Raw genomic sequence first — 16,285 nt, 5'->3', positions numbered from 1 at the left:
TTAGCTTTTGCTTATCTGTAAACCTTTTGATTTCTCCATCAAATCTGAATGATATCCTTGCCAGGTACAGTAATCTTGGTTGTAAGTTCTTCCCTTTCATCACTTTAAATATATCATGCCACTCCCTTCTGGCTTGTAGAGTTTCTGCTGAGAAATCAGCTGTTAACCTTATGGGAGTTCCCATGTATATTACCTGTCATTTTTCCCTTGTTGCTTTCAATAATTTTTGTCAATTTGATTACTATGTGTCTTGGCGTATTTCTCCTTGGGTTTATCCTGTCTGGGACTCTCTGCGTTTCCTGGACTTGGGTGGCTATTTCCTTTCCCATGTTAGGGAAGTTTTTGATTATAATCTCTTCAAATATTTTCTCAGGTCCTTTCTCTCTCTCTTCTCCTTCTGGGACCCCAATAATGCGAATGTTGGTACGTTCAATGCTGTCCCCAAGGTCTCTTAGGTTGTCTTCATTTCATTTTTTTTCTTTATTCTGTTCCACGGCAGTGAATTCCACCATTCTGTCTTCCAAGTCACTTATCTGTTCTTCTGCCTCAGTTATTCTGCTATTGATCCCATCTAGTGTATTTTTCATTTCAGTTATTGTATTGTTTATCTGTTTGTTTTTCCTTTAATTCTTCTAGGTGTTTGTTCTGTAATCCTCCAGGTCTTTGTTAAACATTTCTTGCATCTTCTCAATCTTTGTCTACATTCTTTTTCCGAGGTCCTGGATTGTCTTCACTATCAGTATTCTGAATTCTTTTTCTGGAAGGTTTCCTATCTCCACTTCATTTAGTTGTTTTTCTGGGGTTTTATCTTGTTCCTTCATCTGGTACATAGTCCTCCGCCTTTTCATTTTGTCTGTCTTTCTGTGAATGTGGTTTTCGTTCCACAGGCTGCAGGATTCTAGGTCTTCTTGCTTTTGTGATCTGCCCTCTGGTGGATGAGGCTATCTAAGAGGCTTGTGCAAGCTTCCTGATGGGAGGGACTGGTGGTGGCCAGAGCTCAGTAAAACTTTAATCCACTTGTCTGCTGATGGGTGGGGCTGCATTCCCTCCCTGTTGGTTGTTTGGCCTCAGGTGACTCAGCACTGGAGGCTACAGGCTCTTTGGTGGGGCTAATGGCAGACTCAAGCCCGGGAGGGCTCACATCAAGGAGTACTTCCCAGAGCTTCTGCTTCCAGTGTCCTTGTCCCCACGGTGAGCCACAGCCACCCCTGGCCTCTGCAGGAGACCCTCCAACACTAGCTGGTAGGTTGGTTCAGACTCCTATGGTGTCACTGCTCCTTCCCCTGGGTCCTGATGCACACACTACTTTGTGTGTGCCCTCCAAGAGGGGAGTCTCTGTTTCCCCCAGTCCTGTTGAAATCCTGCAATCAAATCCCGCTAGCCTTCACAGTCTGATTCTCTGGGAATTCCTCCTCCTGTTGCCAGACCCCCAGGTTGGGAAGCCTGACGTGGGGCTCAGAACCTTCACTCCAGTGGGTGGACCTCTGTGGTATAAGTGTTCTCCAGCCTGTGAGTCACCCACCCAGCGGTTATGGGATTTGATTTTATTGTGATTGCACCCCTCCTACTGTCTCACTGCGGTTCTCCTTTGTCTTTGCATGTGGGGTATCTTTTTTTGGTGAGTTCCAGTGTCTTCCTATAGATGACTGTTCAGCAGTTAGTTGTGACTCCGGTGCTCTCGGAAGAGGGAGTGAGCACACGTTCTTCTACTCCACCATCTTGAACCAATTTTGCAGCTTATAGGTCTTGAATAATCTTGTTATAGATTGAATGTTTGTGTCCCCTCAGAATTCTCTCACCACCCCCACCCCCAATGTGATGATGTTCAGAGGTGGGGCCTTTGGCAGGTAACATGGTCATGAGATTAGTGAATGGGATTAGTATCCTTATAAGAAGAAACATGAGACCTTGCTTTGGGTCTGCTGGCTCCACTGTGAGAGGAGACACTGGGAAAACAGGCCTCTGCAACTAGGAAGACGCTCTCGCCAGAAACCGACCATATCAGCAACCCTGGTCTCAGATTTCCAGGCCCCAGAACTGTGAAAAATCAATTTCTGCTGTTTATGAGCCAACCAATGTGTGGTATCTGTCATGGCAGCCTGAACTGACCAAGGCTGATGGGAAATACTTATTTTATCCCATAAGCAGTGGGGAATCATTTTAGCTTCTTGAGGAAGAACCTGACCCAACAAAACAAAAACACTTGCAGAAGAAAACAGTAACAAAAACAATAATAGAAAGTAATGACAGAAGTGACTTTTACTGAATACTACCAGGCAGTGTCCTAGTACATAGGACACTTGGCTTGCAGGACCTTCACTACAGCCCAAGGAGGTCTTTACTGTTATTCCCTTTTCAGAGATGGTAAAACTGTTCAGAGACACTAAGTAACTTGCCCAAAGTCACACAGCTAGTCAGCAGTGGAGCGAAGATTCAACCCAGTTTGATCATATCTTAAGGCTGAGCTCTTTTGTGTTGGAATGACTGAACCCAAAGGTAGAAAAAATTAGTAGAAAACTATTGTTCAAATTTTCAAAAGAACCTAAGGGTCTGCACTAGAGCACTGGGCAATGGAAACAGGGTGAGGTGGAGACAATCTGAGAAAAGAAGGACAAAACCTGAGCTTGGACTGAAGAGACGATGTGCCGGGCGAGGGAACAGATGCTGCCTCCCCCCATACCCCCATTTCCATCCATCTGTCAGCTCCTCCTGCAGTCCATGAGCTGGAGGGGAGGCAGGCTCAGGTCCAAGCTCCTTGGCCTGGTTCCCCCTGGCCATTCCTGGTGCAGGGATGGGCAAGTTACCCATTAGGGCCCAGGAATCCAGACAGAGGCTTGCTGGGAACTGCTGCAGTTCCGTTGCTTTTCTAAGAGGGCTTCTGAAAGGAACTCTGTCTCCCCAGATGCAGATGGGGGTGCACACAGCCCTTGAGGCTGTTGTCAGGGGTCTCAGAGTTAAGAGGAGAGCTGGCCTTAGTGTGATGTCAACGTGGCAAAGGATGGAGAAAGGAGGGAAATTGGTCTGCTAACCCCCTGAATCAATCCAACTCTGAAGCCCACCAACCTCTGACTTTCCAGTTCTTTGAGCTGATGAGTACTTTGTCGTTTCCTGCTCCCCACACACTCCTGTTACATGGGAAAGCTCTGCACCGGTCTGTTGCAGGTTCCTCACTTGAGTCACCACCACACACCCTCATGGAGAACAAGGAGAAATGTTAAACACCCAGATCCAGGAAGATGCAGACTGGAGCTCTCACTGGAGAAAACCGAGTGAGCGGATGGAGCTGAGGCAGACAGAGCCAAAGCTCCTGCCCTAGCACGGGGCCGCCGGTCCACAGCACATGCACCACTGCTTAGACCTCCGACCCTTGCTGCCAAACAGACCACAGCCGAAGCTCTCAGGAAAGCAGGGCCCAGATGGTGCTGTGTGTAAAGAGGACTCTTCTCATGCTGAGTCCTCAAAGGTATTGGTTCCCCCTGGATAAATGTCTGACGCATACATTTCCAAAATCCAGTACAGTATCATGCAAACCAAGACCTCTTCAAATTCAACCAAATAGGTCAGAGTAACAGACGTTGTTCTGTCAAAAAGGATCACTTTATTCAGCTACACATAACATAGATAAAAGCAAGCAAAATCAGGATGTTTTTCTCAGCCATCCTTTCCACATTTTATGCAGTTTTAGAGAACTATAAATCACTGATTTCTTCAGGCCTAAAAGAGAAAAGAAGAGAGAGTAAGAACGCTGAGGCTTACTGAGTGGATGCTCAGTGGAGGGCCTGTGGTATTCGGATCAGACTCATCCTTGGAGTAGAACAGCGATGGGCTAACTGGGGGTCCAGGAGAGCCTGGGGGCCTGACAGGGTCCAGGACACCCTGGGGGCCATCATGATCAACGGGAGGGAAAAGACTGATTTCCGCATCTGCTGAAGCAGTGATACAGATGCCAAAGGCACCCAAGCTTCTGGGGTAAGGGAGCCGTTTCAGGTAGGAGCATGCTGCAACCTTTGAATTTAGCAGCTTTTTGAAAAAGAAGGAGAAAGAAAGGCAAAGACAAGACGCCGTATGTAAGTGAGCATCCTTGGCCCCCTTTCTAGCCCCCGATGCCTCCCAACCACCCCCAGCGCACTGCTGCCATGTCCCTGCATGTGACGCCGGTTTGCCCGTGGTGAAGGGCGTTCCCACCACGCCCTGCCTGGTAGACGCCAAGATCCTGTTCAGATTTTTCCTCTGGAAGCACCGGGCTCCCCGGCCGATTCAGACACTGTTCTTCCTGGTCCCACGGCGCCTGTGCTGACGCCCAGCTCAGCACTCACCACACTGCACAGTGCTCTCCTGTCCCTCTGCCTACCCCGGGAGCTCCTTGAGGACAGGGACCTTGTCCTATTCATCCTGGGTTCCCCATCACCTAGTGCAGCACCCGGCACACAGCAGGTGCTCAGTAAACACCTGCAGTGACGGAACAGATGCACCTTGTTCAGACACCTGCCCTTCCAGCACCCCATCTATTGAGTCACAACTGCCTGATGAAACCAGAGGAGAGGCTCTCGGGGGGTTCACGGGAAAGAAGTCTGACGGCATGGACTAAGCGGGGTGCTGCTGTCTGTCAGATCTCACAGGATCCTATTTGCAGACGGTGTTACGGGCTTGACCTTCTTTGTGTTGAGGATGAGATCATTCAGTCTGTGTTTCAGGATGTGGCCCAAAGATCTGAACAGTCTTTTTCACCCTGGGATCCAGACATGGTCTGCGCTGCAGGTGTGACATGTAGTGTGGGCACCGCTCACGAGGTATAACAGGACCGGTTCCGGAGGCTCTGAGCACTGGCGTGTAAGCGCTCTTAAAAATACCTGATCATGTTACCTGCAGGCCGCCTCATGCACTTAGGACCTTTTACGAGGCCACTGCAGGCAGCGGCAGGTAAAAAGGCAGGGCACTGATAAAGTCATTAGTGAATGCTTCTAGAAGCTGTGGCCTCGCTTGTCCACTGACTGACTCCTGCAAACTGAGACTCGTCAAGAAACTCAGAGCTCCTTTTCCTGCCTCCACCCCTTTTAATTTTCTCCCTGGAGCAACCACTGGTAAACCTCACCCACTCGAGCACTGGGACTGGAATCTTATTACGTAAGGTGCTTTTTAAAATTCCAGGCAGAACCGATCAAGACACCAAGGTAGCTGCACACAGTAAGGCTCAACGAGGCAACCCCAGGGCACTGAGTCACAGCGAGAGGAAGAGGCATCGACCACAGTGAGTCCCAGCTCAGCTTCACAAACCTTCCTCACAGACTCTGGGGAGCTTAACATTTAAGGTAAATATACCACAGTCCAGGAGCGGCATCGTGGAGCCATTTTTTGCTGCTAGTGGATAGAAACCTCCCTTAATTAAAAAGTCTCTCCCTTCGACAGCTCTGCCAGAGACATGTTCTCAGGATGGCTGCAGCAGGGGACTGATCTGGCAACGGCACTGGAAGGGGAGTCAGGAGAGCGGGATGTTAGTCCCCGCTGGGGACAGGGAGACATCCCGTCTCTGGGCATCAACTTCCTCATCTGCAAACTGACAGGTGGGATTAGGTTACGGGTTCTCCAACGAGCGGCCCACAGACAGACCTCAGTCTGAGAACTCCCTGAAGCTGCAGGGAGGTTTGCTGAGTGTGCGCACGTGCGCACGTCTGTGCAGAGGGCCCAGAGTTTTAGTCAGAGTCTCACTGGGAGCCAGAATTTTCAAAAGGTTAAGAACCAAGAGATTAGAAGGAAGGATCCTGCCTCAATATTCTAGTTGCAATGAAGGTGGAGGACTAAACTTCATGAACTTGGAGTCGGCAATATTTCCTAAACAGGACACAAAAAGCTGTTAACCTTACAGGAAAAAACTGATAAACTGGACTAAGTAAGATTAAGAACTTTTCATCAAAAGACACCATTAAGAGAGTGAGACGACAAGCCCTAGAGTGGGGGACTTTTGCATTCCACTTGTCCAACGAAGGACCCGTATCCACACTATACAGAGATTTCAGTGTAAAAAACAAACAAACAAACAAACAAAAAAACCCGGCAAACAATTCAAAAGAAAAATGAGCAAAGGTAGAATAGGCACTTCACAAAAGAGGATATCCACGTAAGCATGTGAACAAATGCTCAACTTTATTGGTCATCAGGAAAGTGTAAGTTAAAACTCCAATATGATATGTCTACTCACCTACCAGAGGGCCTAAAAAGAAAAAGACCTACTATCAAGCACTGGTCATGGAGGTACTGCAGCAGGAATTCTGCTGCTTGGAGTGTAACCTAGACACTTGTTAAGTAGTATCTACCACAACTGGACATTCACACACTTTATTTTTGTGTGTGTGTGTTTTTTTTTTTTTTTGCGGTACGCGGGCCTCTCACTGCTGTGGCCTCTCCCGTTGCGGAGCACAGGCTCCGGACGCGCAGGCTCAGCGGCCATGGCTCACGGGCCCAGCCGCTCTGCGGCATGTGGGATCCTCCCAGACCGGGGCACGAACCCACATTCCCTGCATTGGCAGGCGGACTCTCAACCACTGCGCCACCAGGGAAGCCCCACACACTTTATGATACAGTAATTCCACCCGTAACTAAAAACTTAACAGAAATGCATACCTACACTCACTCGAAGACAGGTACCAAAACATGCATAGCAGGACTCTTTGAAATAGCCCCAAACTGGAAACAACCTGGTAAATCATCAACAGTAGAATGGATGAACTGTGCTCTAGTCAGACGATGGATGAGTTGCAATGAGAATAAATGGACTACTCCCAACACCACAAGGAACCTCACTGCTGTTACAAGGAGGGAAAGACGTGAGAGAGTATGTACTTATATAATGTTCAAAAATGGGCAAAACAGAAGCGTGGCATGAGAGGTCAGGAGAGTAGGTACTCTGGATGGAGCAGCGACTGGACGGGGCACAGTGGGGTTCTGGGGGAACTGGCCCTATTCTAGTTCTTCATCTGGGCACTGGGTTCACGAGTCTGTTCACTTTCTGAAAATTCACCAAATTTATGGTTTGTGTACTTTTCTGTATATATGGAGACTTCCCCTACTACCAGAAAATTCAGAATCTTCCATTTATTCAGTCACTGAAATACACTGAACAGGCATTTCTTGGGCACCAACACATACGGGACATGGAGCTAGTTGTTGGGGACACCGATATGAACAACAGTCCTGTCTCTGCCCTCACAGAGTTTATAATCCACAGACTTCTACTTGGCCGACACTGACACTTTGTTTGGTTTCTGCTTCCTTTCTAAAGAAGACGATGGTGATTTAGGAAGTCTGCATTTAGAATGCGTCTTGAAGGAAGACAGCCTGCTAAGAGAGAAACTGTACTCTAAGAACCATCACTGTTGACTTTGCTCCTTCCCCAGTGGATAAAGGTGCAAACATCTCCTTAGTGACATCCTGTTTAGGAAGATCCTTATTTACCTAAAGCTGGTCATTATGAACACTGATTAGTATCCAAAGTCAGGATTTTTTTTTGGAAGCAAACGGAAATCTACTCTAATATATGGCTCCTAAGGTTTTTCTTCTGTTGATTTCCAGCATGTTTCATGTTACCTACAGCAAAATCACTACATATGTAAGACTATGAATTCCCTGTGTGACCTTAAACTGATAGGTCCAGTGACAGACAAAATTCTCCAGGAAACAATGTGAGGCAGAGATGAGACCAGGTTGTGAGAGGTCTCTACCGTCCCATAATCCTATATTTCAGATTTTTAGGAGAGAAAATCAGCAAGCCCCAAACATTCTTCCAATTAATTTCCAACCACAGTTAGCTATATCTACAAAGAAAATCTCTTCTGAGGCAGTTTTATTTTTAAAACTTTCAGGTTTAAATGATAAATATATCACCAGAAAAATCTTTATTATCGTGTGTTCTTCTTATTGAAACATGTAGGTACCAAAAAATGGGGATAAAATGTTTCCGTTATAAGAGATGAGGAGAGGATAATCAATGATACATTCTATCACTTTGAAGAAAGGGCTGGTAAGGACCGACCGAGGCATGCCGGAATCTTTTTAGGAACAAGACTAAACCTGTCTTGTTAAAGTTGAATCTTTTGAAGCTACAGAGGTACATAGGTATTTGACCCCACAGTTAATTCTGATTGACCAGAAAGTCAGGTGGGGAAAAATAAAGCCACATTTCAAAGATTAAACTTGTCATCCTCCCCCACGTTCCCTCACCCCAGGAAAGGCACCTCCGTCTCCGCTCCCCAAGCCAGAAACCTGGGAGCTTCTCTGGCTCCTCTCTGCTTCACTGCCCGAATCCCTCCCATCACCAAGACCTAGGGATGCGCCTTTCAAGTACTGCCTGCATCTCTCCTTTGCCTCTCCTGGAAAACCCTGAGTCAGGGTGGCCAGGCCTCCTCACCTGGCAGGCTGCGGCCGTAGCCGATCCGTTTCCCAAGCAACAGCATCATCTCCCCCCACGCTGCTCTCTATCCTCTCGCTACAGCAGTCTTTCGACAATCCTTCAGCGGCTCCCCTCCCCCCTCAGTGAAACTCTGGATTCCCCTTCAGGCTTTTACAGGCCTTCCCCTGTCTGGCTCCTGCTTGCTTCTCAGTCTAACTGCTAAGCCCCTGACCCATTTCTCCCCAAGCTCCCCCCAACCCCCGCCGTCCCTCAAAGATGCAAACAGTTCCACTCCTCTCTACTCATTCAGGTTAGACACATAAATGACTGTGGCTGATCAGAACATGATGTTTGCTTGGCCGGGCTGAGCCGGGATGCTGTGTGCTGCTGCCCTGCAGGGCGGCGCAGGCAAGGACCAGGAGGCTCAGCAGTCTCCTGCTTTCCTGAGCTGCCTGGCTGCAGCTGCTGCCCCGAGACCCTGATAAAAACCGGGCTGCTCCATTAACAGCACAGTCTAAGAAGTCAGTATTATCTTCCCAATAACCAACTCCCAGGCTAAAGGGAAAAACAGTGTTTGGTTTTGGAAGTAGCTCTGTACTCACCTTGGAACGTGGGTATATCTGATGGTAGGGGAATTTCAGGGAACTAATACAGAGTGTCAGACCACATGAGGACACCTGCCGTGTCACCCAACACAGTTCATTAGAAAGGGCAACCCTTCGGGCTGACATAGAGCCTGGCTTCCGTCTCTTCCAGGAAGAGACTGATACTTAGATCTAGACTCACTCAAGTTTATAAAGCACCTACTAGGTACTGGGTACATACCGGACACTCTCACAACATGCCACAAGTTGGGTATTAGTATCCCCTCCATTTCAAGGCAGAAGGGCTGTTAACATACCAAGGTCACAGAGCGAAGACGTGAACTACAACTTGGAGCCAAGGCCTTCTTATCACAATCTTAGCTTCGCTCTCTCTGAATTGAACACTATTTGAATATAAAAGTTATTCACTAGCTAAGGAGGCCCTTCCTTTTTACTCCCACAACGAGCGGCTGGTTGCAGAGGGGAGGAGTGATAAGGGCTACAAAGGAGGAAAAGTGCAACCAAATAACCTGGGATTTTCTCACGCTGCAGGTGATACATCAGCTGGCTGAAAACCTGACCACAGGCAGACCTTGGGAGGTTTCAGGAAGATGCCCCCAGCACAAGCCAGGCAGAACAGCAGCAATTATGACCACACCCAGAGGACTTCTGAAGAGCAGTGCACAGGAGGAGAGAGGTTCTGAAGCTTGCTGTGAAGTTAAGAGGACAGAGAAAGAGTAAACCAGCCACTCAGGGCCTACGGTCGCTAGTTTACTCCAGCTGGAGACCTAGTGACGGGGCTACTGCTAGTTGAATAGGAAAATGCAAGGAGGCATGTTCTAAAGAGACGTCAGGAAGCTTTTAGGTAATGATACCAAAGAGGAAAGACCAGGCACTGTGCTGGTGCTCCTATATGTCTTAAGATATAATTTTCACAACCCAGTGAGGCAGGCATAATTATCCCTATGAAATTAAAACTAAGAAAAATTAGGTAACTTACCCAAGTCACAGTAGTTAAGCTGGAGTTTAAACCCTAATCTCTGAGGCTCACAAACCCCTGCCCTTGGCCTGGGCCACCTGCATCATAGCCCTCAACCACCATAAACCAGAGAAGCCAGAGCACAGGGTAAGCAAACCCAGCAAAATCTGAAGGAATGCGCATCACCATCCACAATTCCTGCAACCTCAGAGCAGGCTGCAGATATTCTGTCACTCTGGTTCCACAATCCAACGAAGCATCTTTAGAGGGGAAGGGAGAAAAGCAGTGAGCACTCAGAGGAGGCAGCACTGAGCACTCCACCGCCACAGGGAAATCTGGGCTGCGGGTTCCATGAGATGATACCCACTGCCCTCTGCTGGCAACCAGGAAGAACAAGAGGAAAGAGGACCAAAGATCCATCTCAGGTTGACGTGTCAAGAGATGATGAGGGTGGATGGAACTTCCCTGGTGGCGCAGTGGTTAAGAATCCGCCTGCCAATGCAGGGGACATGGGTTTGAGCCCTGGTCCAGGAAGATTCCACATGCCACGGAGCAACGAAGCCCATGCACCTCAACTACTGAGCCCGTGTGCCACAACTACTGAAGCCCGCATGCCTAGAGCCCATGCTCCGCAACAGGAGACGCCACCACATTGAGAAGCCCGTGCACTGCAACGAAGAGTAGCCCCTGCTCGCCACAACTAGAGAAAGCCCGTGCGCAGCAACAAAGACCCAATGCAGCCAAAAAAAAAAAAAAAGAGAGAGATGATGAGGGTGGCTTTTTAAAAACCTTTTATTAGAGATGAATTAAGCTTATAAAAGAACAGCATAATATGTTCCCATGTATCTTCACCAGCTTCAACAATGTATCAACTCACAGCCAATCTTGAGTCATCCCCACCCTTACCCACTTCCCTCCAACATGTTTTCCTTTGAAGCAATTCTCAGACATCCTGTCATTTCATCTGTAAATATTTTAGTATGTATCTCTACAAGAAAATGATTTTTTAACCCCATATCACCAGCATTATCACAACTAAAAAAAAAAAATCAACAAATCTAGTAGTTGCTTATAGCACAGGAAGCCAAAAATAAAAAAAGCCAAAGCATCCAGCCTCACCCAAGGATTATGGTAAGGGAGTTGCAATCTTGCAAAACACAGATTAATAGCCTGAGCCGCCCAAGCAAACAAAAGCACCTCATCTTCAGCCTTGCCAGGATAAATCAGCAAGAAAACAGATTAAATAAATATCTTAATTGGAAATGCAAAGCTATGCACCCGAGTGGTAGGACAATCTTCAGCTGAGTAGGTTTGGCACATGTGCTACTAAACCTTTGTTGACGGGCTGAATCTTTCCAAAGATTCAGGAGGGCAACACTTGGCTGTGTCCCCAGGCAACCAGAGCGAGGCGTTAAGAGGTGTGATCATGCAGCTCCCTGGCAATCTCAAGCCAGGGATCAGAATCAGGCTGAAAGACCACTCCCTTCTTCAGGTTCCCTCTATGCCATTTATCCCTAGTGCTGCAAACTTCTATTTATGTGTCTGTCTCCCCTTCTAGATGATGAAGCCCCTGAAGGCAGGATGGTACAGGGTTCACCCTATATCCTGCGTGGCGAGCACATAAGGGATGCTCAGTAGACAGCTGCATAAAGAGAGACTGAACTGGAAAAGTCCGTCATCAGACAATACCAAGTGTTGGAAAGAATGGGGAGAAACAAGAACTTTTGTTTGCTCCTAGTGGGATGATAAAATGATAAACCACTTTGGCAACTTGGCAATATCCAAAGATATGCTCAAATGTTTAAGCCCATAACACAAGAACAGGATGTTTTAAATTTAAAAAAAAAAGGAATATTCAGAGAACAAAAAAAGAAAAGAGCTCCTAGAAATTAAAATAACAAAAATAAAACAACTCAATGGAAACTAAAGTGGAGAAAGCAAAGCAAAAGGACAAAGAGATCAAAAAAAGGACACGAAAGAAAGAAAACCAAAGGACCAGTCTAGGAGGTCCAACTGTTTGAATAAAAGGAGCTCCAGAAAGAGAAGAGAGAAAACAGATGGGAAGAACGAATACAATAAATTTTTCCTATATTCTTATACTCTGAGTTTCCAAACTGAAGGGCAATGAGTATTCAGTGTAACAGATAAAAACAGACTCACATCGAAACACACCACTGAGAAACTTCAGAGCCCTGGGGTTAAAAGAAGACCTAAAAGGCTTCCACAAAGAACGTACACAAAGGATAAAGAATCAGAACTTGCTAGAAGTGAGAAGATAATCGGAGCAACGGTATCAAAATTCTAAAGGACAACTATTTCTAATCGTCTGCAGCCTAAGTCTCAGTCAGGCGTGAGGGTGGACTGAAGACACACTTGGCCACACATGGGCTCCAAATCTGCCTCCCCTGCCCCCTTTCCCACGAAGTTCCCGGATGGTGTGCGTCACCAAAATGAGGCTGTGCGCCACAAAAATCAAAGACACCAGATACAGGAAACAGGGTTCCTCACGTGAGACAGGTGATGACAGCCTCTGTGGGAAAAGAAAGCCGTGCAGGCAAGGAAAAGGGTATCACATGGCGCAGCTACGAATCACAGTAACACAGTCAGACAATGGAAACTCAAGACTGGCTTCGCTAAAGCTACGGCACAACCATATTTGGAACACAGAGGGATGGGTGCGGGGGTGTGTGTGTGCGCGTTGGTGGGGCAGTTGAATTCTAATCTGCTAGAGTGAGACGTCCACAGATGATGCCTAAAGTTAAAAGGAGAGAAGCAGCCATATATAAGCTCATTATCCAGAGAAACAGCAGTGGAAACAAAAATAACCCACCAGGAGAGTCAGCAGTGGTTGTCTCTGGAGAGGAACACTGGCCGGGGGGAGGGCAAGGTACTGCTGTTTTCGCAACAATATCATGTGTAACTCCCACAGATATAAAAACGCAAGGGGAAACCTGCACATGAGGAGTAACTGGGAAAACGCAGACGGGCAGCAAATCCTCCCAGCAGCACCTCAGACTCCGGACTACAGCGCCATCTGCCTGTCTGTATGTTACTGCGGTGTCCTAGGTTAGGACCATCAAAATTCAGCATTTCACGAGTACTTGCAGGATACAGATGAAGCTTTACATTTTAACCAGGAGCACTGAGGCTGCTCAATCCAGCAGGTACGTTAAGTGTGGACTGTGAACAATTCTTACCAGCAGTGAAGATGCCCTTGGCGCTCTGTCTCATACTGGAAGGTCTCACGATTGCTGAGAGCCCTGTGAGGGAAAAAACAGTAACAATGCCAAAAAAGCCAGATGTGAGTCATCCTAACACTTTTAAAACTTGAACTAAATATTCTTTCCAGCTATACAATAAAACCAGCAAATCCATCTCTGGTGTCAGAGTGACAGGGAAAAGAGTATCAGGATCGAGGTCCAGGAGACTGGAGCTGCCAGCTGTGTCAACGACCAGCTGTGTCGCTGACCAGCTGTGTGAACACAAGCAAATGACCGCCCCACTCTGGGTCTGGGATGCCTCAGCTTACAACCAGTGGGTTAGGTGACCCTTGAAGGTCATTTTTTTCACTTTAAATCTGCTTAAGTCTGCTGGTTCTCAATTCCAAGATGTGAAAAGATTGGGGAAAAAAACACCAAACGTTTCTGCCTAGGAGGAAAACTTATTCTGAAATCACTCAGAGGACTCCTCAGTGAGGACAGCGGGACAGTCCTTCAGGCCCTCAGAAAGGCAGAAGAACTCACACCATGACCAGAAAAGACACGCCTCCACATGTATCTTCAGAAGAGGTACCCGGCGCCCTAGGCACATGCTCCGCTCTGCCCAACGGGCAGGTCTCTCCATGCGACACCGTCACCGTGACTTGCATCCTGCCAGGTGGCCGGGCTGCTCCCTGGGGAAGCTCAGCAAATACATACTCAACGGTAAACGGTGCGCTCATCTGAGGGAGGGCATCATTTTCAACTTCATGATTTCCTTACTTACTGACTGACCTTGTAAATTACCTGTAACACCTCAAAAGGCAGCAAGTCTCTGAAGGTCAGGCTCAGATTTTTGGTCCACATTGGGGATGACATGAGGAACAGGGCCCATGTTGGAGCAGACCTACCGTGCACACAGGAGCTACACCAAGGGGGCGTCGGCCAAGGAGAGTGGTGTTCTTGATGTTATAAAAGCATTAAAAATGTCACCAGTCTCGGGCTTCCCTGGTGGCGCACTGGTTGAGGGTCCGCCTGCCGATGCAGGGGACATGGGTTCGTGCCCCGGTCTGGGAAGATCCCACATGCCGCGGAGCGTCTGGGCCCGTGAGCCATGGCCGCTGAGCCTGCGCGTCCAGAGCCTGTGCTCCGCAACGGGAGAGGCCACAACAGTGAGAGGCCCGCATAGCGCCAAAAAAAAAAAAAAAAAAAAAAAAGTCACCAGTCTCCATCCTCCTCAGACCACATTGAGGAACAAACACATGTCTTTGAAATAACTTCTAAACGGTATGCCCTTGGGACCAAAAGAATCATTGTTTCCCTCTCTGTCAGTGATTTAGGACCCAGGGATCTGAAAATAGAAGTACTTTCAGCACCCTAGTTCAAACAAACAAGAATTTAGGTTGGGAAAACTCCCAGACTGTTAGTGCTTTCTTATTCTGAGAGGAAATCTCTCTCTCCATCTCACTAGGCAAGAAAGAATAGAGAACCCGTCTCAGCCACAAAGTTTGCTCCCCCCGGCCCCCTCCGGCCAACACTTCCTCCCGGTCAGATTCATGCACGTACCTAGACGCACCACGTCTCCACAGTCGGGGTCATGAGCCACTTGTAATAAAGTTTCTTCCACATCTCTGTTTTTTCCAGGAGGGTCCATAATATGATTTATTTGTTGCTGTAAGGTTTTGGGCAATGTCATTAGCTGAGTGAACTGTCCTTCTGGGCTTTTATCGATCTAAGGAAAAAAAAAAGATGATGTCTATGGAAAGTGCTTTGAATTCTAAAAATATTCAAAGCACATGGCTTCTCCTTAAAACCACACAAACATATATGAACTCACACCTAGTAAACTAGGCAGATGCTAAGGAGACTTTCTCCTTTCTGAAACTAAATGCCTAGGTGTTAAGGATTCTAAGTTCCTTCGAACAAGTTAATTCTTTTCCTATGATATTCTGTTTGTACTTAAGAAATTTCTTTCAAGAATCAATTTTTGACTCTCAGTTTTAAAATTTCTATTTGTTCTAAATCCGGTAGTTAAAGAAAGTAAAATTTCAGCTAAAATTCATCAACACACTGGCACATCCAAGTACTCATTTTCTTTTATTTATTTATTTATTTATGGCTGTGTTGGGTCTTCGTTGCTGCACGCGGGCTTTCTCTAGTTGCGGCGAGCATGGGCTACTCTTCGTTGCGGTCGTGGGCTTCTCATTGCGGTGGCTTCTCTTATTGTGGAGCACGGGCTCTAGGCGCACGGACTTCAGTAGTTGTGACATGTGGGCTCTGCAGTTGTAGCTCACGGGCTCCAGAGAGCAGGCTCAGAAGTTGTGGCCCCCGGGCTTAGTTGCTCCACGGCATGTGGGATCTTCCCAGACCAGGGCTTGAACCCGTGTCCCCTGCATTGGCAGGTGGATTCTTAACCTCTGCACCACCAGGGAAGTTCCCCAAGTACTCATTTTAAACATAGGGGCACAAAGTAACATAGTCAGTAACATGCAGCCAATCAGAGAGTGGGATCTAAATTTGTGTCTCTTGTCTGTAGGGCCTTTTATGTACCATGCTGTATTTCATAAACTGTAGGAATAAACTGATGACACAGACTAATCTTTATTCACTTTTAATCCCCCGGCACATAGTAAGTACTCAAAAAACATCGGTTGAATAGAGGATGAATAACTGCACCAATAAAGCTTAGTTGTCATTATTTCTTAAACAGCAGTAAGTTATACCAATGGTTTCTGTTCCCAGGGTATTCTAAAATACATCAAATTTAAAGAAAAATACAGATATAAAACTATGCATTAGACTTTACTTGGAAACCTGTGAATCAAAAGTTATCCATAGAGCTAAGCCCACACCCAGCTTCCCTAACTCCTAGTCTAATATATTTTACGTCATGGAACTAAATTTTTCCAAAATCATGTAAACATCGACTGCCTACCAAGGTGAAAACCAGCACCACTGCCCTCAGCAGCTCATCACATTATTCTCCCAGTAAGAATCTGTCTTGTATTCTTTCAACAAGCATTTAGGTTTTAACTTTAAGAGAACAGTAAGAAAAAAAATTAGATAAATGAATGTATTAAATTTTAGATTTGGATTTTCCAGATATGACCAACTTTCTTAATAATTAGAATTCATTCATTCT

At 46.9% G+C, this 16,285-nt stretch overlaps 1 protein-coding gene across 3 annotated transcripts in view; it reads right to left on the bottom strand.

Moving 5' to 3' along the window:
* The window catches only part of TAMM41 (TAM41 mitochondrial translocator assembly and maintenance homolog), a gene marked incomplete at both ends in the record, with an annotated part of 108,840 nt that overhangs the window by 50,117 nt on the left and 42,438 nt on the right, over nucleotides 1–16,285 (bottom strand). Inside the window, 3 exons of one of the 3 annotated variants that reach the window (XM_079712362.1) lie at nucleotides 3,583–3,714; nucleotides 13,144–13,206; nucleotides 14,710–14,875. In XM_079712362.1, coding sequence (XP_079568488.1) covers nucleotides 3,638–3,714; nucleotides 13,144–13,206; nucleotides 14,710–14,875 — 306 coding nt within the window. Of the gene's footprint in view, nucleotides 1–3,582; nucleotides 3,715–13,143; nucleotides 13,207–14,709; nucleotides 14,876–16,285 lie in introns of those variants that run through there. The other 2 variants (XM_079712361.1, XM_079712363.1) reach the window with 2 other exon arrangements.

The sequence above is a fragment of the Hyperoodon ampullatus genome, assembly GCF_949752795.1.
Source record: "Hyperoodon ampullatus genome assembly, chromosome: 10".
Taxonomy (NCBI): domain Eukaryota; kingdom Metazoa; phylum Chordata; class Mammalia; order Artiodactyla; family Ziphiidae; genus Hyperoodon; species Hyperoodon ampullatus.
The sequence above is the reverse complement of the archived record's forward strand: the minus strand, read 5'-3'. Positions and strand labels throughout refer to the sequence as shown.